Genomic DNA, 23699 nt, shown 5'->3' with positions numbered 1-23699 from the left:
ATTTTTGCAATCTAAAGGTGAAAAAAAAAGTTTATTGCTTTTATAGATGATTGCACAAATATTGCTACGAATATCTGCTGAGAAGCAAAGATGAGGCAATTGAAATGTTTAAGCTTATAAAAATGAGGTTGAAAATCAACTAAGCATAAAGATTAAGGCAATAAGAAGTAATCGGGGTGGTGAATATGGTCATCCTTTATAACATTTTTGTTTGGAAAATGGTATTATCCACCAAACTACCATTCCGTACCACCTTAATCAAATGGTATCATTGAACGAAAAAATCTAACAGTTAAGAAAACGACAAACACAATGCTTATAAGTTCAGGTTTATCCCAAAATTTGTAGGGAGAAGCTTTGTAATGACAAATTACTTATTAAATAAATACCTCATAAGAAGTCACAGAATATTCCATATGAAAAATGGAAAGGAAGAAAACCTTCATACAAATTAAAAGTGTGGGGGTGCCTAGCAAAGGTTGTAGTACCTAAACCTAAAATGGTTAAAATAGGACACAAAACTATTGATTGCATATTCATTGGTTATGCTAGCAATAGTTGTGCATATCGATTTATAGTTTAAATCAGATGTTTTAGATATACATGTTAATACAATCATGGAAACAATTGCAACAATATTTTAGAATACTTTTTTACACAAAATGTCATGTGAAGTAGGTTTACAAAACATAAGTTTTATAACATAGTGAATCTCATAATAGATCAAAAGTTGAGTGAAGTGAAAAGGCAATATTGCAGATCCACTTACTAAAGTTTTAACTAGGGAGTTGCTTGAAATTTCATAAAAAAGAGTAGGATTAAAGCCTATAAATTGAAGTTAATCAGAGAGGCAACCCAACCTAGTTAAATGGAGATCCCAAGATCTAAGTTCAATAGGCAAACTGATCTCTAAACAACGTAATGAGCAATGCATTGAAATTTGACCTTTTACCCATTCTAAAGATGGTGAGGCAATGTGATTTTAAGGTAAGCATTGTGCTTTTAATAATTTGTATAAGTAGTAATTATTAATAAAAGAAGCATATACGAAGGCTCTTTATAGGAATTACCTCTGTGAGTATGAAGGGGTTGCTTGTGTGAGAATTTTAAAGCAAATTCTCTAAAACAATCATAAGACCAAGCAATATTCAAGGCCAAAACTTACACAATTATGAGAACAAACTTTGCTATAATGAGAAACTCCGTGATATTTATTGTATTGGTTTTCTTTACTACCACAATTTTGGGCTTCAATGACACAGTGGGATAAAGAAATTGGGTTTGAAAGGAGGAAAATGTGTCATAAATGTCAAAAGATGCATTTTGACAAAAAGAATACGCTAACATCTGAACTTAAGTATTTTATACTCTTTTTAATTGTTACGGTCTTATGACATTTAATAAGTGTCGTTAAATCAATTCAATTATTTCTTAAAAAATATGTGATTAAAAATTTCTAAAATCCTCCAAATCCCCTTCCTACAACCCCCATCGTAAAATTACCATCTCCCCCTCATCCAAAAACCATCCATCCTACAATTACCTCCCCTTAGACCCCAAAAAAACACCCACCACTCATGTACTGTCCGCTGCCTCCCCTTGGGGTATGTGTTGGTGCCTAGTCCGCCAATAAAGCTAGCATCACTAATCGATTTGAAGGTTATGGGTAGTCTGATTATGTCCTAGTTCTTGACCACCCACTTTGATTTGGGATTTAATATCATGGTTCTTATAACATTTGAAGGTTGTTTGAGAGCTTTTGGTGGAGTACGTACTGTTGTATGTTTAGTTCAAATTGGTTTCAACGAGGATTCTCTTAAGTTTTGTGCCCATTGTCTGAATCCTTAGATAACTATTAATTATTGTTTTGGTATTGACTTGATCTTTGTATTTGGATGGTTAACAGTTGTTTTTAGTTGGAATTTAGAAGATCATTTTGTTGGATTAGTGTTTGATTCTTGTTGAATGAGAAGCTTTGAAGTGAACTTGGATCAAACAACTTCAATAAGATTATTCCATATTATATGAATTAATTTGCTTTTATTTGGATAGTAGGGTGATTGAGATTATGCTCTAGTTGTTAATTCTAAAGAAGTCTTTTGGCTAAGATTAAGTATAGTATAACAAAAATTGTTATTAAGTCAATTGGGTTAGGTTACGTCCTCACAGTCCTAGACTTGACGACCAACCCATTTTTAATCAGTTTTTTAAATGTGAAAACCAAACCTTTGACCCAAACCAATAGTAAACCGAGCCGACAACACTTTCAAACGGTTTTATTGATTTTACGGTTGTCCCTAGCACCCCAAGAATAAACAACATTTATACACTTGTTTAGACAAGACTGACCAAGAATATTATTATCTCAAGGATTATGAACAAAAAGTTTTAAATATTTCCAAAAATTAACCAACACAAATAATCTAAAAGCCAATACATTGTTCAAATTAATGGATACGAGTCAAACACAAAAATGTGAGAAGAGAGTGGGACATAAATTAACATTAAAAATCGAATTTATATTCATCCCATCTATTAGGATCATCATCACTTCCCTCACCCTTCAGCGGACTGCGAACTTCACCACCAACAAATTCTTCCTTTCCTGTCTCCTCCACTCCTTCAGGTTGCTCCACTTCTTCCTCCTGTTCACAAAAATCATTATATAATTCCAAAATTAGGTCCCACAAATTCCATTAAGAGACTAAATCATGAACCAATCATCAACTTATCAATCCATATTCCTTCCAGTTTCCAAAGCCAATTACCATTTTTGTAAATCATGGAAATGTTATGAAAAAAATGACAAAGTCAAACCAAACAGAGTTGGTACAGTGTATAGATTTTGGATTGATTTTATTCTAGTTTAGTATCTGATTTCTAGAGTATAATGAATAAAACAAATGTCGTTTGGGATGGGGTGGAGTTGGGGGAGACTGAAGAAAAGAAAATTAGCAAACCAAGTTGTTAGACCTCCTATCAAGCTTGTCTATAGCAGGAGAAAGAAATAAAATTAAGTCACACGATATGCACGTGTGAAATAGTAGTAAGTCGGCAGACCTTTAGTATAAATAGTTTTCTGTTTAGGCGGGAAGGGAATTATGAATTTTCTATTAGAGTGGTTAGGCTATTGTAACTTCTTGAGAGATAGGAGTACAACGAGAAGAATTGAGAATTCCTAAATTCTCTTGGATTGTAATTAATTCATATATCAATAAAGAGTGAAATTCATATTAGAAAGTAGAGTTCTATCACAAGTCAAGTTTGTTTCTTTGAAAAACCCTTTTTTGATTGGTTTAATGTTCATACTAAGAAAATAGTTTGTCAGGTCAGTTGTGATAGATTTTTTTGTATCAGTTTAGTTCACATATTGGAGTAAGTCCTCCCCCTGGCACACAAAAAAAAACCCTACAAAGTCAGACTTTTTACTTTTTGTTAAAACCAATATTTTCTTTTGTAGTCGAAATGGCTTAAAAGCTAAACCAATTACCAACCTAACCAGCTTATACCTCTTTGTGCATCATATAACACGTTTACATCTCAGTAGAGAAGAAGACTAAGGACAGCAGATAGAGAACAAAAGAAAGAGGCCATACATTAGTTTGGGGAGACAACTTTGGCTGCTCTTCATCCCCAGTATTTTCAGTCAACTCATCTAGGTTGGATTCTTGTTTTTCCTTAGCAGCTCCTTTCAGCTGCTCAATCAACAATAAAAATTGGGAGTGGTTTGCAAAATACTTGACTGTAAGGCCATAGTTGAACCAAAAGTTTTATTTTAAAAAAAATGAGGAAACTAAATTGGAGAGAGTTATATGTAGAAACATCATTAGTCGTATAGCATGAAAAGTTGAGGAAAATGAAACAAGTAATACCTTTGGCACGATTAGTTATAGCATCAGATAAACGAAATGGATGATGACGCTCTTCACTTTTAAACTTTAGTTTAATTTGGCGGCGTGTTTTGCCTGGAAACAATTGTTGTATCATACAAAAGTCTGTTCCAAATTGTCGAACAGCCTAAAAAGTAAGTGAACAAATGATCAAATTTCTGGTAAGATTCTAAACCTGAAAATCAGAAAAATCTCAACAAGGACCAAAACAGAGACAGTACTCTACAGTAATATATTGATATCAAAATAAAATGCTCAACAACTAACCATTGAAACAAATACAAGAAATAAAAGCATCAAGAATTCAATAAAGCTCCTTCGAGAGGGCTGGAAACTTCTTCCAATGCCAACAGCAGCTTTTAACCAAAATCAATACCTAAAAAACCCAATCCCCAAAAACATTCCCTATTTATACTCCCTTCACGATGGACCGTCAGGTACTATTCTCTCCTTGGTACTGTGCATTCCCCTCTTCACCCCTTCTTTCATATGTGTGCAGAATCAGGGTCTAACAGTTTCATGCTAGAAAAGTTTTAGATATTTAAACTGTCCACTTTGTTCCAAAGGATTATGACAATCCAAATACCAACAATTTTAACTATTTTAGTGAAAATATCAAGACCAAAAGTTTATGTTAACCAAAATACAAAAAGGCTACGGAAACAATTACAGACCTAAAGGCCAAAAGTATTAGAAAAAAAATCGCAAAAAAAAGGAGAGAGAAAGAGGGAGATCCAGCTTAGAAGATTCATATTCCTTGCTTGCCAGCTAGCAAAAAAATATTTTAGTTTAATCAGATGTTTTAGATATACATGTTAATACAATCATGGAAGCAATTGCAACAATATTTTAGAATACTTTTTTACACAAAATGTCATGTGAAGTAGGTTTACAAAAGATAGTTTTATAACATAGTGAATCTCATAATAGGTCAAAAGTTGAGTTAAATTAGGATGAAGAACTCATACGAAGTAAAAGGGTGAAAATCTCAAAATCATTTAAGCCTAACTTTTTAACATATTTGTTAAAAAACGAACCTCAAACATATAAATAGGTCATGTGCTCTCCAAAAGCTCCATATTGGAAAGATGTTGTGAATAGTGAATTCAAGTCCATTTATGCATAACCACACTTGGAAACTAGTTGAACAATTGGGAAGTAAACCACTTCGATGCAAATTGATTTTTAAACAAAAAATGTAAACCGATTGATCACTAGATAAATATAAGGTGAGACTAGTAGCTAAAGGTTACAAGCAACAAAAAGGGCTTGGCTATTTCGATACTTACTCAACAAATAATAATTCTTGACAGCTAAAAAACATCAAGAGAGTCGGTGTTTGTAGTAGTGAAATACTGCATGCTCATAGCAATATCAGTTTTGCATCGATTCGAGATACATCAGGATGTAGAAACAACCTTTTTAAATGGTGAATTAGATGAAGAAAGCCACGTGCAACACCTAAAGGGTTTGTTTCCCTGATCAAGAAATGAAAGTTTACAATTTAGTAAGGTCTCTCTATGGACTAAAACAAGCACCAAAACAACGACATGAAAATTTGACAGTGTAATACTGGCAATTGGATTTAAAATTAATGAATGTGATGATGAATGTGTATATGTCAAAAGTAGTAAGAATGATCATATCATTGTATGCTTCTACATTGATGATATGCTAATTATATGTATCAAGATCAACATTATTAAGGCTACTAAACAAATATTGGCCAATAAATTTGAAATGAAAGATCAGGGTGTCGTAATTGTTATTCTAGATATTAAAATTTCTAGAACCCCACAAGGAATATTTTTGTCTCAATTACATTATGTTCTTGATAAAATGCTTGAGAAATATAAAAAACATGAAATTGTGTTAGCAAATACCTCAATTGGTGCTAGTCTCCATTTAGATAAAAATAATGGAGATAGTATAGCACAACTAGAATACTATCGCATAATTAGTAGTTTAATGTACATCATGAATTATACACATCGTGATATAGTATATTTTGTAAGCAAGCAAAGTCGTTATATAAGCAATCCAGGTTAAGATCATTGGGAAAGCTATCTTGAGAATTTTGAGATACTTAAAGCAAAATAAAAGTTATGGCTTACACTATATGATATCTTGTTGTACTTGAAGGTTATAGTGACGCCAATTGAATATCGAGTACTAAAAACTCCAAATTCACAAGTGATTACATTTTGACTCTTCAAGGTGGGCATTGTTAGAATTTATGTCATAAAACTCGTATTTTGTTATTTAATAAGTTCGTTATTAAATGCTATAATCTTAAAAGCAACAAATTAAGGTCCTGAGGCTATTTTACTAAGTTTGTCAATACACTTGAACTTTATGTAGAGACATAAACATAGATTAAGTTCGAGTTAATAGCCCAAATAGTCTATAATTTATGAATAAGGTTGGACACCTTATTCTGGAAAAACACTATGGACGCGGCCCGCTCCATAGTTAGTATAAACCATATAATCGTAAATCGTTCATGTAGAGACATGGGAGTGGGGCGTCCTATGTAAATGGTTTGCATAAGACTGGAACCACGAAATAGTCACTTTTAATTATAACGCCGTAAAACTATAAACTGACTATTTTATTTTTAATGACCTAGGTAACTTGATCTTAATCCTGAGCTGACTATGAACTTCTGTTCATTCGATAGTATCCTTAGATCTGCATAGGTAAGGACAACTCATCATCGCTGGCCCAATAAGCCTCCCTTTTCAGGGATAAAATCGAGTGGATAGCTAAGGACATAGGGTGCAAGACGGAATTCACTCCTACCCGCTTCTGGGATAGTAGATAGGTTGTTCCCTAAGGACTGAATCCAAGTTTTGAACAAGGAGCCCCACTTTCTCATTGGCCCGAGAAAGATTCAAGTTTATAGGTTGAACCTTAAACCAATTGTTCAATAGTGGACCAGTGGGTCTTAAGGAACAAGATGTAATCTCGGGGGTAGAACGATATTTTGATCCAGCCAAAATTACGAATAACCTGTGAAGGATCAACTTACTCATCATGGTTATATAGGTGGACAGAAATATATCTATAGTAAAGGGAGTGCAACTAAGAGTTTTTAGTTAACGAATGTTGATTAAACTTAATTTAAAAGAGTTTAGCCAGTTAATCTCGAATCGTTGGAGTCCATGATCTATAGGTCCACTAGGTTCTCCTACTAGTTCATATGGATTCAACTAAGAACAATATGTTGGAAAAACTCGAATTGTTCGAATTAGGTAAAAAGTTTGAAAGTTTTGAAATGGTCAAAGTTGTAAAAGTAAATATGTTGACTTTTTACTTTGAAAGACAAAACTTTGAATGCAGATTCATGATCGGAAGGTTGGAATTAGTCAAAACGGATAAAATAGCAAAAAGTCAAAAAGTTGACTTTTGACTAAGAAAAGTCAAAGTTTGACTTTGACTTAATTGGTCAAATGACTAAATTGTCCTTTGACTTATATATTTATTACTAAATGTTAGTGGGAAATGTGGCAGCTTATAGTACAATTAGAAGCCACTAATTCCATTAATAGTTAATGGAATAATTAGGTGTTGAGATTTCATGAAATAAATTGCATGCATTTTGCATGTAATTTTCTTTATAAACTTTCATTTATAGAATGAGAAGAAAACGATGAAGGTTTGATGAAAACTCTCTAAATGATGCACCTACCTCCATCCATCTGTTTAAAGGTTTCCTTCACAAAAACGAGTCCCACAGCTCGGTTCTTAGTCCTGAGATTAGTAGGTCAACTTAGTGGTTGTCCTTTGCTCGTGATCTTCAGGCAGAGAAGAAATTTTGGAACGAAGAAGAAGTTGAGAACTACAAAGGTAAGCTCATCGTTTACCTTCTATATTCTTCGTTTAGGTCTATCGTTTAGTTACAACATGTTAATTTCTAAATCGTTTAGATGCATATAGAGTAAAGCATGATCCTTGTCTTCCGCTGCATGTTTCTCTAATGTTTAATTTTTTGTTCCCTTCATGTGGTATCAGAGCATGCTTATTTTTATTCATATGCATATGGTGGGTTCTTACAATTTATATGATAAATTGGTATGGTTGAATTAAAATGGATTAGTTATGGATTGACTCTAAATTAAGTTGTTTATTTGCATTAATTATTGTAATTAGCCCTGTTGGTGGCTTAATTTACTTTTTGCAAAGAGTCTGTAATTTGTTGGAGTCATTAGAGTTGAATTTAGGTTGTTTTGAAGCTTAGACCCGAGAAGAAGTTGTTTCAGACCTATCGTTCATCCTCTCAATGATCGCGTATGGTACGTGCATCGCTTGTACCAGTGAACGTCGCTCTTACCAGCTAAACAATTGCTTATGGTACGCACATCATTTGTATAAGACCACATCGTTTACTCGCCAAACGATCGCATATGCTACGTGTATCGTTTGTATAAGACCACATCGTTTACTCGTTAAACGATCGCGTATGGTACGCGTATCGCTAGCACCTCAACGATCGTTTACATGCTTGGCGATTGTGTTTTGTACACGTATCGTTGGCACCTATAAACGATCGTTTACCTTATAAATGATTGCTCACCTAGAACCTTATCGTTCATTCGCTCGACGATTGCGTATGGTACGCGTATTGCTTATGCCCATGAATATCGTCTACCTGCTCAGCGATTGTGTATGGATTATCAAGCGATTCTTGGTCAGTTTATGCAATATTGGTGTTATTCCAACCGGTTCGAAGTGCTCGAGAGCAGTTCATGTACTTCATCAAATTATTATTGTAATAATCTAATTTTAACTTAATTTAGAAAACTAAAATCAATCTATTTTAGGGTATTTTAATTAATTTTGCATGTGATGTATGTCTTAATTATTACTAAAATTGTATGTGCATATTATATGACATATAGTTTTAAAATCCCACTATAGGTTAACATGTTCATGCATATTTAGTATGCATGTTGAGTAATTAATATGGAAAATTAATTAATATGATTAATTAGTTGTTAAAATTTAAATTAATATGATTTATTTAAAAGTTAAAAAAAATCAAAATACCATATTAATTATTTGTTGTATTCCAAGATGAATGTTATAGGTTTATCTAAAAGAAAAGGTACCTCTCACTTCTGCTTGTGCTCGTGATAAATAATGAGATCTTGAAAACTTATTTTTTGAAGATTTTTTTTTCCGTTAGATTTCGATTCTCCATTTGTTCCTAAAAGCAAGTAAGCAGATAATTTTCAATACAAGAAAGCACAATGACACATAAATTAAAGAAGGTATGGAAGGGTGGAGGCAGAATTCATGGAGGAGGAGAAAATCAAAGCAGTTATGGAGAAAAGAAGAAAAAAGCCTCTGAATCATCCCACAAGGAAGAAAACGAAAAATGAAAGTCAAAGAAGGGATTGTTGATGAAGAGCAAAGCAAAACATTATAGAGAACAAATTCGGTTACAGGAAAAACGCCTTCTATGTTTGAATGCCTTCTAGGGGATTGAAGACGATGTGTTGCCGGTGACAGGCGGAGGTTATAGAGGGAGATCGCCGGCAACCGTGGGAGATGATCAGGTAATATGTTTGGTTGGGCTGAGATTTTAAATGACTTATTTGAGCCCACTATCTTACCAAAGGACTATGATGGTCGGCTGCGGCTCCTTTGGCAACGTTTCTGATTCTTGTTTCCTATTTCTTGTTTCATATTTTTTTTTTTTGAAAATAAGAAATAAAGATGTGTTTGATAACGATTTCTATTTCTTGTTTCTTGAAAAAAAGAACAGAAATGTATTTGATAACTGTTTTTTGTTTTCTTAATAATGTTCTACATTAAACATACGTGACTCACATTTGATTTGCAATATCATCTCACATTCAGGTCATTTGTTCGAACTCATTATGGTCCAAAAATTCGAGCCGATCGATAAAACTGTAGTTGATCGATCGGAAAACAAGGGTAGTCGATCGGGATCGATTTTGGAAAGTTTCAAATCGAGAATTTCCAAAAAGTATTTCTAAGTGTGAAACCGACTCGACCCTTACTCATCGATGTCGAGGTCGGTTTGAACATTTACCAAACCGACTATGGTCTGTTCGAGGTCGATTTGAATACCTTCGAGGGGATTGGAGACGATGAGGTCGGTTTGTCAAAGTTTCATACTCAAATTTCTATTTCTTGTTTCATAGTATGGGTAATCATCATTCGGTCGAAGTCGATTTTTTGACAAAACCGACCATAGTCGGTTTAGTAAATGATCAAACCGACCTCGACGTCGATGAGTAAGGGTCAAGTCGGTTTGACACTTAGAAATACTTTTTGAAAATTCTCGATTTGAAACTTTCTAAAATCGATCCCGATCGACTACTCTTGTTTTCTGATCTATCGACTACCATTTGGTCGGTCGACTCGATTTTTTGGTTTATAATGAGTTCGAACAAATGGCCTGAATGTGAGATGATATTGCAAATCAAATGTGAGTCACGTATGTTTAATGTAGAATATTATTAAGAAAACAAAAAACAGTTATCAAATACGTTTATGTTTCTTTTTTGTTAAGAAACAAGAAATAGAAATCGTTATCAAACACATCTTTATTTCTTATTTTCAAAAAAGAAAAAATATGAAACAAGAAATAGGAAACGAGAATCATTACCGAAGGAGCCACAACCGACCATCCTAGTTCTTTGGAAAAATAGTGGGCTCAAATAAATCATTTAAAATCTAGCCCAACCAAACATATTACCTGATCATCTCCCACGTTCGAACCCACGGTCGCCAGCGATCTCCCTCTATAACCTCCGCTGCTGTCACCGGCAGCACATCGTCTCCAATCCCCTCGAAGGTATTCAAACATAGACGGCGTCTTTCTTGTAACCGAATTCGTTCTCTATAATGTTTTGCTTCGCTATTCATCAACAATCCCTTCTTACACTTTCATTTTTCGTTTTCTTCCCTGTGGGATGATTCAGAGGCTTTTTTCTTTTTTTTTTTTTTTTCATCTCCATAACTCTTTGATTTTCTCCTCATCTATAAATTCTGCCCCACTCTTCCATGCCTTCTTAATTTATGCGTCATTGTGCTTTCTTGTATTGAAAAATATCTGATTACTTGCTTTTAGGAACAAATAGAGAATCGAAATCTAACGGTAAAAAAATCTTCAACCACTCTTTATTATGTTCATTTGCATTGAATTCCATGGTCAGCATCCTACTGCTCTGGTACCAAATTGATAGAACCCCAATATGTTGAGGTATAATAGTGGGATAATAGTTAAGCAAACTACTGCAACATAAAGTTTATGCTACGTTGACATTACTCTCGAACCTTAAATTCACTCACCAAAACATTATCCTCCTCATTCCCTGCTCACTCTATTTTCACAAACTTTTCTTCTGAGTGCTTATTGTGCTTAGAAACACTGCCAATTGTCTAAACTGACTATCTACGAAGTTATACGTATACCCAGCTTCAATTTTGCTTTTTTTTCCTTTAAATATATATCTGTGAACTTTTATTATGATTTCTTACCTAAAAGTTTTTTGTTGTTGTCAGACAAACTCGAGGCATCATTTGTGGACCCTTTTGATGACATTTTTTTCTGAGCGTGGTGTCACATGTAAGCTTTGCATACATCGGTACGTTTATATGTTCTTGATAATGAGTGATTGGTATTGGTTCTTTTAGCTCCAACTGGTGTTAGATTTCAACCAAAGACCAAACCACGTCCTAAAAAACAAACTTTGGCACCACAATTGTCCGCAAAATCTCAGTAAGACCTATGCAGTATCTTTCGTTGGCTTGAGTCATGGATGATCGACTTAGCTGGGATATTTCGGAGAAAATGTTTTTATGAGTCTACTTTATTTGCAGGGAACAATTTTAGATGCCAAATCTTGTCCCAATGATAAAGGAAACACCAAAACAATCAAATCGTCATCGCAACTTCCAGTGACAGAGGAGAAAAAGGAATCTGAAGATGGTTAGCTCTTTGGCACTGCAAGATTTGATTTCATTGGCTGTTCACTTCCCATCTCTGTAGAAAGTGATAAAATGGTATGATTTATTTATTATTTTTGTTTAACCGTTATTGAAAGTTGGTTATATGGACGTCTCTATTTTAGTATAACCAAATATTATTTCATTTTTAATTTTGATTTCATTTGGAAATTTGTTGTTTGCAAGTAGACTCTACACAGTTCGATTTGGATTCTTGTGGCAGTCTTCTTCCTTCTGGTTCTACTATCGAAGGTAAGTACTAGTTCAAAATATTTGTTGAAGTTACGATGATGTGGTCAATTGAAAAATACATTTATTAAATACTTTAAGATTAAATTATAAATTTGGTCCTTTAGTTTGGGCAAAAGTTTCAATTTAGTTTCTACAGTTTTGGCTTAGTTTTAATTTGATCCTTGCAGTTTGATTTAGTTTCAATCTAGCCTCAACATTTAGAAAGCTTCAACTTTGGTACCTTTGGTTTGGACAAACTTCACAAATCCTCCTTGGTGTTTGTAGTAGGGGGAACTTTTGAGATTTAACCAAACAATAAAGAATACCAAACCTAAGACCAAATTGAAGCTAAGCACAAACCATGTGGATTACATTTGAAGCTTTAATTTAAAAATCACATGGACCAAATAGAAATTTGTCCAAACCATGGGGATCAATTTGTAGTTTATCCATTTTTTTTGTAATATGAAATGTTCATTCCAAATAACCCAGTACTTGCAAAGTACAATGATATTTTACTTGTGAATTGAATGGTACGGAATGAGTTCAAATTAACATCAAATGCAACCCAGAAAAGATATTTGTTGCAGCATCTTTGATCTCAAGAGAAATTCCCAATTTTCTCATCAGTTTCAATTGTTTGCTAGTGGCCTAATAGCAAGGAGTAATATAAGAATTAGCAAGGTTGTTAGTTGCAATTTTGTTAGAGATCATTTATTTGGGGATTGGGCTTTGAGGGAGGTAAGTTCTATAAATATTGCTATGGTTTAAGTCTTAAGTGAGCTCAAGATGTGAAGGTCCTAGTACCGTGAATTACATGGAGTTTCTTATTGTATTGTCTTTTTTATTTATTTTTCCATATAAAGTTCAAGTCTTATTATTTGGTTTCAAACATTGTCATTGGCACAAGTATTCAATATTCCATTGTTGTTCAAGATGGAGTGACTGATGCAACAATTGATCTCACTACGTCCTCCTCCTTGGGTCCAGTTGGAGTAAAAAATCTAACTGATGATACCAAAAATTTGGAACTTTTGACTTATTCCCATCCAAGCGCATCTTCAACTCACGAAGCTACGGTTGTGGATCAAGGTGGAATAGGATCAATCCAATCTGAGGATGGGCATTTTATTGATGGTAAAATAGCTGGACAGGTATGTGCTATTTTTTCACGTATTTAGTAGAGAGATTATTGTTCTAAGTACAACTTTTTTTCTCCATTCTGTACCAATAGTCATTTTATTTTCAGAATATTGATCTATTTTATGAGTTGGAATATGTAGATGATTTTCATAACCAACCAAAGAATGAAGCTGGTGAGTAATTGACATTTTTCTCATATCTCATTTCCTCTATAGTGCTTGTTCTAATGTTTTGTTTTCTTACATGTAAAGATCCTTCAAGCCTTAAGCAAGCAACAATCTCCAACGAGGGTGGAGATTTGGATAAACAAAGGTTGGAAATAGAGGTGAAAGTCTTGTTTTCTTTTTTAAGAATCAGTGTTATTTCTTTCGAAAACAAATTTGTTCACACGTCCAGCTATGGTTGGTGTTTCAGGAATGTGGGGCAGTGGCTAATGTCGCCATGGATACACTAAGTTCTGTGACCACTACTCCCTCTGGTAAGACAAATCTAACCAACTTTTCTGTTTTATAGTTATATTGTTTTTGAAATATTTAAGGATTTAAGGATTGGAGCGATTTGAAATGAAGATTGTTGGAGAGGTTTCGATCCATTAAAGAAGGGTCAATCTACAGCCAACTTTGTAATTAAACAGACCTTGACTGTAGAAGAATATCGGAATCTTTTCAATAAATTGGTTGCACCTTTGACGGATTTACCTGATAGAGTACTCAAAGAAACATCCATGAATGGATTATTTCCATGGATCAAGGCCGAAGTAGAATTTTCAAAACTAATTGGGCTAGCACAAATGATGAGATTGGCTCAAAAGGTGGAAGGTAGAGAGATCATCCAAAGAGAGGCGAATCTGAACGGTTATTCAGGAGGTAAATATTCGTTATATTAAGCAAATTTTGGTAGAAATAATTCCTTCCTAAATTCGAACGAAACCGAGGCGGGAACAACCGTTCCAACGAGGACGATAACGCTGAGGGGAACATTGATGGAAGAAAACAAAAAGGAGGGACCATCGAAAATACTCTCTGACACCGAATTCCAAGCGAAAAGGGAGAAGGGGCTATGCTTCAAGTGCGACAAGAAATATCATTCTAGGCATAAGTGCAAGGAAAGAGAACAAAGAGAATTGCGTATGTTTGTAGTGAGACCTGAAAATACAGAAGAGAAGATCATTGAAGAAGATGGTTATGAGCAAGAGTTAAACTTAATTGAACTGAGAGAAGAAGTTGAGGCAGTAGTTGAATTATCCATCAACTCAGTAGTTTGGCTGTCTAATTTGAGCACGTTGAAGGTAAAAGGAAGAATCCATGGAGAAGTGGTGGTTGTGCTCATCGATTGTGGAGCAATGCACAACCTTATTTCAAAAAAGTTAGTATCACAATGAGACTACACACGAAGAAATCCTCCAATTATGGATTACATAATCCTTGGGTTCGGTGCTGCTACCAAAGGGAAAAGGGAGTATGTGAGAAAGTAGAGGTTATGTTGAATGATTGGCAAGTTGTAGAAGAATTCCTACAATTAGGATTAGGAAGGTCTATGTGATACTCGAGATGCAGTGGCTCTACTCTCTGAAAGTCACAGAAATGGATTGAAAGAACCTCATCATGACATTCTTTCACGATAACAAGAAGTTCGTGATCAAAGGAGATCCAAGTGTGACGAAGACCCAAGTCAGCCTAAAAAGCTTGGTGAAGACATGGACAGAAACTGATCAAGGCTAATTGGTAGAGTGCAGAGCCTTGGAAGGAATGATTCCCTATGCAAAAACTCAAAGCGAGAGAAACATCTATAACTGAGGAGATTGTCAAAACAGTGCTGACTAAATACAATGATGTCTTCGATTGGCCTGAGGAACTACCCCCGAAGAGAGCAATCGAGCATCACATCCATTTAAAAAAGAAACATACCCGATAAATGTACGACCCTATAGATATGCTTTCCAACAGAAGGCCGAGATGGAGAAATTGGTTGATGAGATGCTTTCATCTGGAATCATCCACCAAAGCACAAGTCCCTATTCAATCCTCGTGCTATTGGTGAAGAAAAAAGATGGCAACTAGAGGTTCTGTGTTGATTATAGAGCTCTTAACAACGTGAACATTCCAGATAAGTTCCCTATCCCCGATATTGAAGAACTCTTTAATGAACTGAATGGTGCAAACTTATTTTCTAAAATAGATCTAAAAGCTGGATATCACCAAATTAGGATATGTAGGGAGGATATAGAGAAAACGACCTTTAGAACACACGAAGGACACTATGAGTTCTTAGTTATGCCTTTTGGCTTAACTAATGCACCAACAACATTTCAGTCATTGATGAACTCTATTTTCCGTCCCTACTTAAGAAAGTTTGTTCTAGTATTTTTTGACGATATCCTCATATATAGCAAGGGTCTAGAAGAACATTTACATCACATTGAGTTGGTGCTGGAAACATCGAGGAAAACAATCTTTATGCCAACAAGAAGTGCAACTTTGCTTATTTGAAAGTAGAGTACTTAGGCCATGTATTATCCAGAAGAGGAGTAGAAGTAGATCTGGAAAAAATTCGATCCATCAAACAATGGCCAGTCCCTACTAATGTACGTGAAGTCAGAGGCTTTCTAGGATTGACAGGATACTATAGGCGCTTTGTACCGCACTACGGATCTATGACAGCCCCTTTAACCCAATTATTATTGAAGTTGGGAGCTTTCAAATGGACCAAAGAAGTTGAGGAGGCCTTCACGAAATTGCAAAATGCTATGATGACTTTACCCGTTCTTGCATCACCAGACTATAGTATACCATTCGAAGTAGAGACTGATGCATTCGGGTATGGCATTGGAGCAGTGTTAACGCAAAACAAGAGACCTATAGTCGTTATACAAGCAATCCAGGTCAAGATCATTGGAAAGTCATCTTGAGAATTTTGAGATACTTAAAGTAAAATAAAAGTTATGGCTTACACTATATGATATCTTGTTGTACTTGAAGGTTATAGTGACGCCAATTGAATATCGAGTACTAGAAACTCCAAATCCACAAGTGGTTACATTTTCACTCTTGAAGGTGCTTGTGCGAGTGAATGTGCTTTTACCAGCTAAACGATCGCGTATGGTACGCGTATCATTTGTATAAGACCACATCGTTTACCAGCTAAACGATCGCGTATGGTATGCGTATGGTTTGTATAAGACCATATTGTGTACTCGTTAAACGATAGCGTATGAGGAAGGAATATAGATTGATAAGTTGATGATTGGTTCATGATTTAATCTCTTGATGGGATTTGTGGGACCTAATTTTGGAATTATATAATGGTTTTTGTGAACAGGAGGAAGAAGTGGAGGAGATAGGAAAGGAAGAATTTGTTGGTGGTGAAGTTCACAGTCCACTGAAGGGTGAGGGAAGTGTTGATGATGATGATCTTAATAGATGGGATGAATATAAATTTGATTTTTAATGTTAATTTATGTCCCACTCTGTTCTCACATTTTTGTGTTTGAATCGTATCCATTAATCAAATCAATGCATTGGCTTTTAGATTATTTGTGTTGGTTAATTTTTGGAAATATTTAAAACTTTGTTCATAATCCTTTGAGATAGAAATATTCTTGGTCAGTCTTATCTAAACAAGTATATAAATGTTGTTCATTCTAGGGGTGCTAGGGACAACCGTAAAATCAATAAAACCGTTTGAAAATGTTGTCGGCTCGGTTTACTATCGATTTGGGTCAAAGGTTTGGTTTTCACATTCAAAAAACTGATTAAAATTGGGTTGGTTAGGTTTAGGACTGTGAGGATGTAATCTAACCCAATTAACTTAATAATAATTTTTGTGATACTATACTTAACAATTAAAAAGAGTACAAAATACTTAAGTTCATATGTTAGCGTATTCTTTTTGTCAAAATGCGTATTTTGACGTTTATGACACATTTTCCTCCTTCCAAACCCAATTTCTTTATCCCACTGTGTCACTGAAGCCCAAAATTGTGGTAGTAAGAAAACCAATACAATAAATATCATGTAGTTTCTCATTATAACAAAGTTTGTTCTCATAATTGTGTCAGTTTTGGCCTTGAATACTGCTTGATCTTATGAGTGTTTTAGAGAATTTGCTTTAAAATTCTCACAGAAGCAACCCCTTCACATTCACAGAGGTAATTCCTATAAAGAGCATTCGTATATGCTCCTTTTATTAATAATTACTACTTATACAAATTATTAAAAGCACAATTCTTACCTTAAAATCACACTAGAATTGCCTCACCATTTTTAGAATGGGTAAAAGGTCAAATTTCAATGCATTGCTCATTACGTTATCCAGAGATCAGTTTACCTATCGAACTTAGATCTTGGGATCTCCATTTAACTAGGTTGGGTTGCCTCTCTGATTAACTTCAATTTATAGGCTTTAATCCTACTCTTTTTTATGGAATTTCTAGCAACTCCCTAGCTAAAACTTTAGTAAGTGGATATGCAATGTTGCCTTTTCACTTCACAAAGTCAATTGTGATAATTCCATTAGAGACTAGTTGTTTGATTGTATTATGTGTTTGTCGTATATGTATTGACTTACCACTATACATAATATTTTGTGCCCTTTCAATAGTTGCTTGGCTATCACTATACTATTGTGTGGATCGTGCTATACATGTTTGTTTGGAAGAGTTCCGAGACGCATGCCCACCTTCAAGAGTGAAAATGTAACCATTTGTGGATTTGGAGTTTTTAGTACTCGATATTCAATTGACGTCACTATAACCTTCAAGTACAACAAGATATCATATAGTGTAAGCCATAACTTTTATTTTGCTTTAAGTATCTCAAAATTCTCAAGATGGCTTTCCAATGATCTTGACCTGGATTGCTTGTATAACGACTTTGCTTGCTTACAAAATATACTATATCACGATGTGTATAACTCACGATGTACATTAAACTACCAATTATGCGATAGTATTCTAGTTGTGTTATACTATCTCCATTATTTTTCTCTAAATGACTAGCACCAATTGAGGTATTTGCTAACACAATTTCATGTTTTTTATATTTCTCAAGCATTTTATCAACATAATGTAATTGAGACAACAATATTCCTTGTGAGGTTCTAGAAATTTTAATATGCGACACCCTAATCTTTCATTTCAAATTTATTGGCCAATATTTATTTAGTAGCCTTAATAATGTTGATCTTGATACATATGATTAGCATATCATCAATATACAAGCATACAATGATATGATCATTCTTACTACTTTGACATATACACATTCATTAATTTTAAATCCAATTGCCAGCATTACACAGTCAAATTTTCATGTGTTTCTTTTGGTGCTTGTTTTAGTCCATAGAGAGACCTTACTAAATTGTAAAATTTTGTTTCTAGATTGAGGGAAACAAACCCTTTAGGTGTTGCACGTGGCTTTCTTCATCTAATTTGCCATTTAAAAAAGGTTGTTTTTACATCCTAATGTATCTCGAATCCATGCAAAACTGATATTGCTATGAGCTTGCAATTGGAAGTAATTCTACTATTTCACTACTACAAACACGGACTCTCTTGACGTTTTTTAGCTATCAAGAATTATTATTTGTTGAGTAAGTATCGAAATAGCCAAGCCCTTTTTGTTTCTTGTAACCTTTAGCTACTAGTCTCGCCTTATATTTATCTATTAAAAATTAATTTGCATTCAAGTGGTTTACTTCTTAATGAAGTTCAACTAGTTCCCATTGTGGTTATGCATAAATGGACTCAAATTCACTATTCACAACATCTTTCCAATATGGAGCTTTTGGAGAGGACATGGCCTATTTATATGTTTGAGGTTCGTTTTCTAACAAATATGTTAAAAAGTTAAGCTTAAATGATTTTGAGATCTTCACCCTTTTACTTCGTCTAAGTTTCTCATCATTTTTTAACTCAACTTTTGATCTATTATGAGATTTACTATTGATGTGGATTCACTCAATAATTTATTGCATATACCTGAAAGACCAATCACAAAGCGCAAGGCAAAGAAGATACAAGAGGCTTTCACACTGCATGTTCAAAAGCTGGCAAATGCACAACGAGAAACCAAGAATTTTGAACTCAAATTCTTGTATAATGTTAGTTCAGCAAGTCAAGAAGAGCATGGAGTCAAGATGGCACGGGAAAAGTTGTGTAATTTGGAAGATGGCACGGGGAACGAAAAAAGTGTGCAGAATTTGTGAAGAGGTGGCTATCCAACTTGCATCTCTTGGAATTTCGTGATGTCAAGGTTGTCAAACATTACCATTATGAGGGGCGGATTACATAGCACATATTTAAGACAATTTAAAAAAAATTCTTTTTAATTTTGAGAAATGGTTGCTCGTTTAATGTGTAATCAAGTTTTAAGTTCCTAGGTCTTATTTTCTACAATTTGCAATTAAGTGTATTTAAATGACTTTTGAGTTTCTTGGTTTATCCATGACCATTTGGCCTATATAAAAGGCTTGTAATGCTTATGAAATGGGATAGAATGAATACTAAAAAGCTTTTGCTTATTCAACCCCTTTGGTGTTGTCTTTTCTATCAAATCTTGTCTTAGGTTTGATGTTCAATCGATTCATTGGATTAGTTTTGATCAATCTAATTCTGGAGTGAGTCGTCTTAGGATCTAGGAGAGACCATTATAGATTCTAAGTTTGATCTAAGAGTGATTCATCCTCTAACTAAACTCTTGGTTGGAATCATTCGGTAAGTTAGACTCATTTGTGTTCGTTTACAAGGATCCTAGAAGGACCTCTAGCTTTGTAAACTTAAAGCATATTGGGGGCTTATCAACTATGTTATAAAACTATCTTTTGTAAACCTACTTCACATGACATTTTGTGTGAAAAAGTATTCTAAAATATTGTTGCAATTGCTTCCATGTGTATTAAGATGTATATCTAAAACATCTGATTAAACTATAAATCAATATGCACAACTATTGCTAGCATAACCAATGAATATCCAATCAATAGTTTTAGGTCCTATTTTAACCATTTTAGGCTTAGGTACTACAAACTTTGCTGGGCACCCCCACAGTTTTAATTTGTATGAAGGTTTTCTTCCTTTCCATTTTTCATATGGAATATTTTGTGACTTCTTATGAGGTATTTATTTAATAAGTAATTTGTCATTACAAAGCTTCTCTCTACTAATTTTGGGATAAACCTGAATTTATAAGCATTGTGTTTGTCGTTTGCTTAAGTGTTTGATTTTTTCGTTCAATGATACCATTTGATTAAGGTGGTAAGGAACGGTAGTTTGGTGAATGATACCATTTTCCAAACAAAAATGTTCCAAAAGGATGACCATATTCACCACCCCGATTACTTCTTATTGCCTTAATCTTTGTACTTAGTTGATTTTCAACCTCATTTTTATAAGCTTAAACATTTCAATTGCCTCATCTTTGCTTCTCAGCAGATATTCATAGCAATATTTGTGCAATCATCTATAAAAGTAATAAATTGCTTTTTTTTCACCTTTAGATTGCAAAATTTTCAAGTCACAAATATCACATTGTTAATTAACTCTAAAGGTTTAGTAATTCTACTAGTTGAATGAAAATGTGCTTTAGTCATTTTATATTACCTACACACCTCACATCTAAGGTTTGCATCAAAGATAAAATTTGGAATCAAATTCATATTAATTAGCCTATCCAAAGAATTGAAATTGACATGTCCTAGTCTACAACCAAACACTACTACAAATTTGATCTTTCTTGATGCACGCAAAATTTGATTTCTTGATGGTCATGGCAAAGGACCATCAAGAAAAATATTTTTCTTGATACAATGTTTATCTTGACGGTCATGTACGTCAAGAAAAGCTCCCATATTTTGTTAAAGAAATACGAAAATTCGTAAAAAAATGTGGATTATTAATTTCCTTGGTGGGCAAAGTTTTCTTAGTTTTGTTGATGGTTCGCAAACGTCAAGAAAACTATTTCTCGATGGACAATAAACATCATGGATAATATATTAGTTGATGGGCAATGCCCATCCAAATAACTAGGTTTTCTTCATGGACAAGATCCATCAAGGGATGAATTTTCTTGATTTGCAATGGCCATCATCCAAAAAAAAAAATATATATATTTGTTTTGGATTTTTTTCATGGGTTTAGAATTTTCTTGATGGGCAGGTTTCTTGATGGACATAAAAGAAAACGATGGGCAAGGTCCATCAAGAAACGTGATATCTTGATGGGCAATGCCCATCAATAAAAAGAATTATAATTTTAGGTTTGCGATAAGATCATGGGCAAGACCCATCAAGAAAAGGATAGCTTGATTGACAATACCCATCAAGAAAAAATATTTTCCACTAACCACAAAATTCGGGCCCTCATTAACGAACTAAAACACAATATTCATCATTTTTATCTCATTCACTCTATCCCAAAATTAAATTAACACTACTCTAATTTTATCATTTTTCTTATTAATTTCTAATTTTTTTTTAAAGTAAAGTCAAATGGTTAGGTACATAACTTGGACAAATATTTTTCTAATATTAAATTAATAAATCCATTTACATTTAAAATTTATTTAAGAAAACCCATTAAATACAAAAGACCAAATGGTGTATTCATTAATTAAATTTAAAATTATTTAATTTATTGTTATATTTATGAGTTATTTAATCAATTAAAATAAAAATAAAAAGTGAAGGCATTGGTAGTAATAATTAATTTATTAAAATTAATTTGTTAAAAATTATTTTAACAAAATAATTTATTAAAATAAATTAATTTATAAAATTTCCCTCCTAACCCTAATTTTCATTTTCCCCCTTTCTCTTCCAAATCCATCTCAAGCCTCCATCTCAATATCTCAAACCTCCATCTCAATATCTCAAGCCTCCATCCAATCCCACCGCTGCCGCTGGACGCCGACCACTGTAACTCGCTGCCGTCGTTGAAGCCGCAGCAGATAAAGAAAAGTTGTTCCACTTGTAGATCCTCGGAGCAAGAAAGATTGGTGAGTTAATTTGAATGATCTCTCACAGGTTATTTGATCTCTCGAATCTCTAGTAGTAAATTGGACAATGCTTTGATGATTTAATATTTTTTGATAAGTGGGACAGGAAAATCGAGTTACAGTTTCAAAATTTCATTACCAATTGTTGAACCAATGGACAATTCCTCTCACTGGCATTCTGAGGAACTTATGTGTGTTGGAGTAGTGGCAGGAATCTTACTGATAATTTCTTTTCTTCTTTCTTTCTTCCTTCCTTTCTTTCTTTTTTCTTTAAACTTAGAACAGATAAGATTATCATTTTTCTTTTTATTATTTATGTCATAATTATTTTCAGAATGATCATGTTTCTCTAATTTCACATATTGAATTTGAAAATTTCAGACGATAGAGTTTTGGCGTGAAGCTAAGATTCTTTCAAAGCTTCACCATCCAAATGTGGTGGCCTTTTATGGTGTGGTGCAGGATGGACCGGGTAGGACATTGGCTACGGTGACTGAATTCATGGTCAGTGGCTCCTTGCAGAATGTTTTACTTATGTTTCTTTTCCAGTGTTCATTTGAAGGTGGTATTGCGGGAGAACCTGGATTCGAGGCTCATGGTAGGTATGTTTCTCTACCTTTATTCATTTTATCTTGTTGGATGTTGTGTTCTCCAGCTTTCATTGGTGGGATGATAAAAGATATGATTGTTCGATCTCTATATAATTTGAAGGTTCATAATATCATGGAAGTAAGGGATACCAATTTTTGAATGCTCAACACTATGAATATCTTTTCACGTTCCTAGTGGAACTTTTTTCTTTTTGTACCTAATTAATATATCGACCTCATCAGGTATACCTTTTGTGGTTTGGCTACTTTGATTCTGATTAATGAGGTTCACCGGTTGGACTTGCGGAGTTTACTTGTAAGACTTTGCTGAGGAAAATTAATCACCATTGTTAATCCTGCTCTTCATTTGTATTAAGACCGTGCTCTTTGGCTTCAATGCTACATGTTATTTTGACATGTTATGGATAACATTGGAATCTATTTTAATACATTAGGACCGGGTGGTGTTTCGTCAAGCTGGTTTAGAGTGTGGATTTCAGGGAAGAACAAATAAGTTGGTTGATGGATGCTATTCGTTTTGGCACGTTAGTTTCGGTATTGTTTGATTCAACGTTTCTTTGGTTTTCATTTGATTGATTTATGACAACAGGGAGGCGTTTGCTCACCATTAAAAAGATTAAGTTTGGATATTGATGAACAATCAGTTCAACCTTATGCTCGAGAAGGCTCTTCTTTTGATGATCTATCAACTGGTATGCCAAACAAATAATGACTTAACTATATAAGCAAAAGTAGATACTTTATTATTATTAATACTTTTTGGTTCAACTGTAAGTACATTTAACTTAAACAAACCATCGCTCAAATAACTCTTTCCAACATACTTATCATTCTTAGAAAGTACAAACTTA

General features: G+C 34.0%; 1 protein-coding gene and 1 long non-coding RNA gene across 4 annotated transcripts; both read left to right on the top strand.

Moving 5' to 3' along the window:
- Window positions 1–8526: 8526 nt before the first annotated feature.
- LOC103504441 (uncharacterized) lies at window positions 8527–19584 on the top strand. The gene is made up of 9 exons (XM_051089559.1): window positions 8527–8640; window positions 9374–9451; window positions 11748–11856; window positions 12063–12125; window positions 13041–13258; window positions 13354–13420; window positions 13499–13572; window positions 13662–13725; window positions 19232–19584. Exons 1-9 carry the CDS (start codon window positions 8527–8529, stop codon window positions 19489–19491), a joined length of 1047 nt encoding a protein of 348 aa, XP_050945516.1. The 3' UTR covers window positions 19492–19584.
- Window positions 19585–21805: 2221 nt separating this feature from the next.
- Window positions 21806–23183, top strand: LOC103502773 (uncharacterized). Of its 3 annotated transcripts, XR_007823725.1 has the most exons (3): window positions 21824–22237; window positions 22619–22709; window positions 22787–23183. It is a non-coding gene; the product is annotated as an uncharacterized LOC103502773 (long non-coding RNA). The 3 variants fall into 3 exon arrangements; XR_007823723.1 differs by having other exon boundaries at window positions 21806–22237; window positions 22619–23183; XR_007823724.1 differs by lacking the exon at window positions 21824–22237 and having other exon boundaries at window positions 22327–22709; window positions 22800–23183.
- The last annotated feature ends 516 nt before the right edge of the window (window positions 23184–23699 follow it).

This window comes from Cucumis melo, chromosome 9, assembly GCF_025177605.1.
Source record: "Cucumis melo cultivar AY chromosome 9, USDA_Cmelo_AY_1.0, whole genome shotgun sequence".
In the NCBI taxonomy this organism is placed as follows: domain Eukaryota; kingdom Viridiplantae; phylum Streptophyta; class Magnoliopsida; order Cucurbitales; family Cucurbitaceae; genus Cucumis; species Cucumis melo.
Note: the sequence above shows the minus strand (reverse complement) of the source record. Positions and strands in the feature narration are given on the sequence as shown.

What these genes read in the sequence shown, in the direction of transcription:
- LOC103504441 (XM_051089559.1), top strand. Translation starts at nt 8,527, where the DNA reads ATGAATATCGTCTACCTGCTCAGCGATTGTGTATGGATTATCAAGCGA. An exon ending in ATGGTAAAATAGCTGGACAG is followed by an intron (nt 13,259 to 13,353) that starts GTATGTGCTATT and finishes TTTTATTTTCAG; the next exon opens with AATATTGATCTATTTTATGA. An exon ending in TGTGACCACTACTCCCTCTG is followed by an intron (nt 13,726 to 19,231) that starts GTAAGACAAATC and finishes TATACCTGAAAG; the next exon opens with ACCAATCACAAAGCGCAAGG.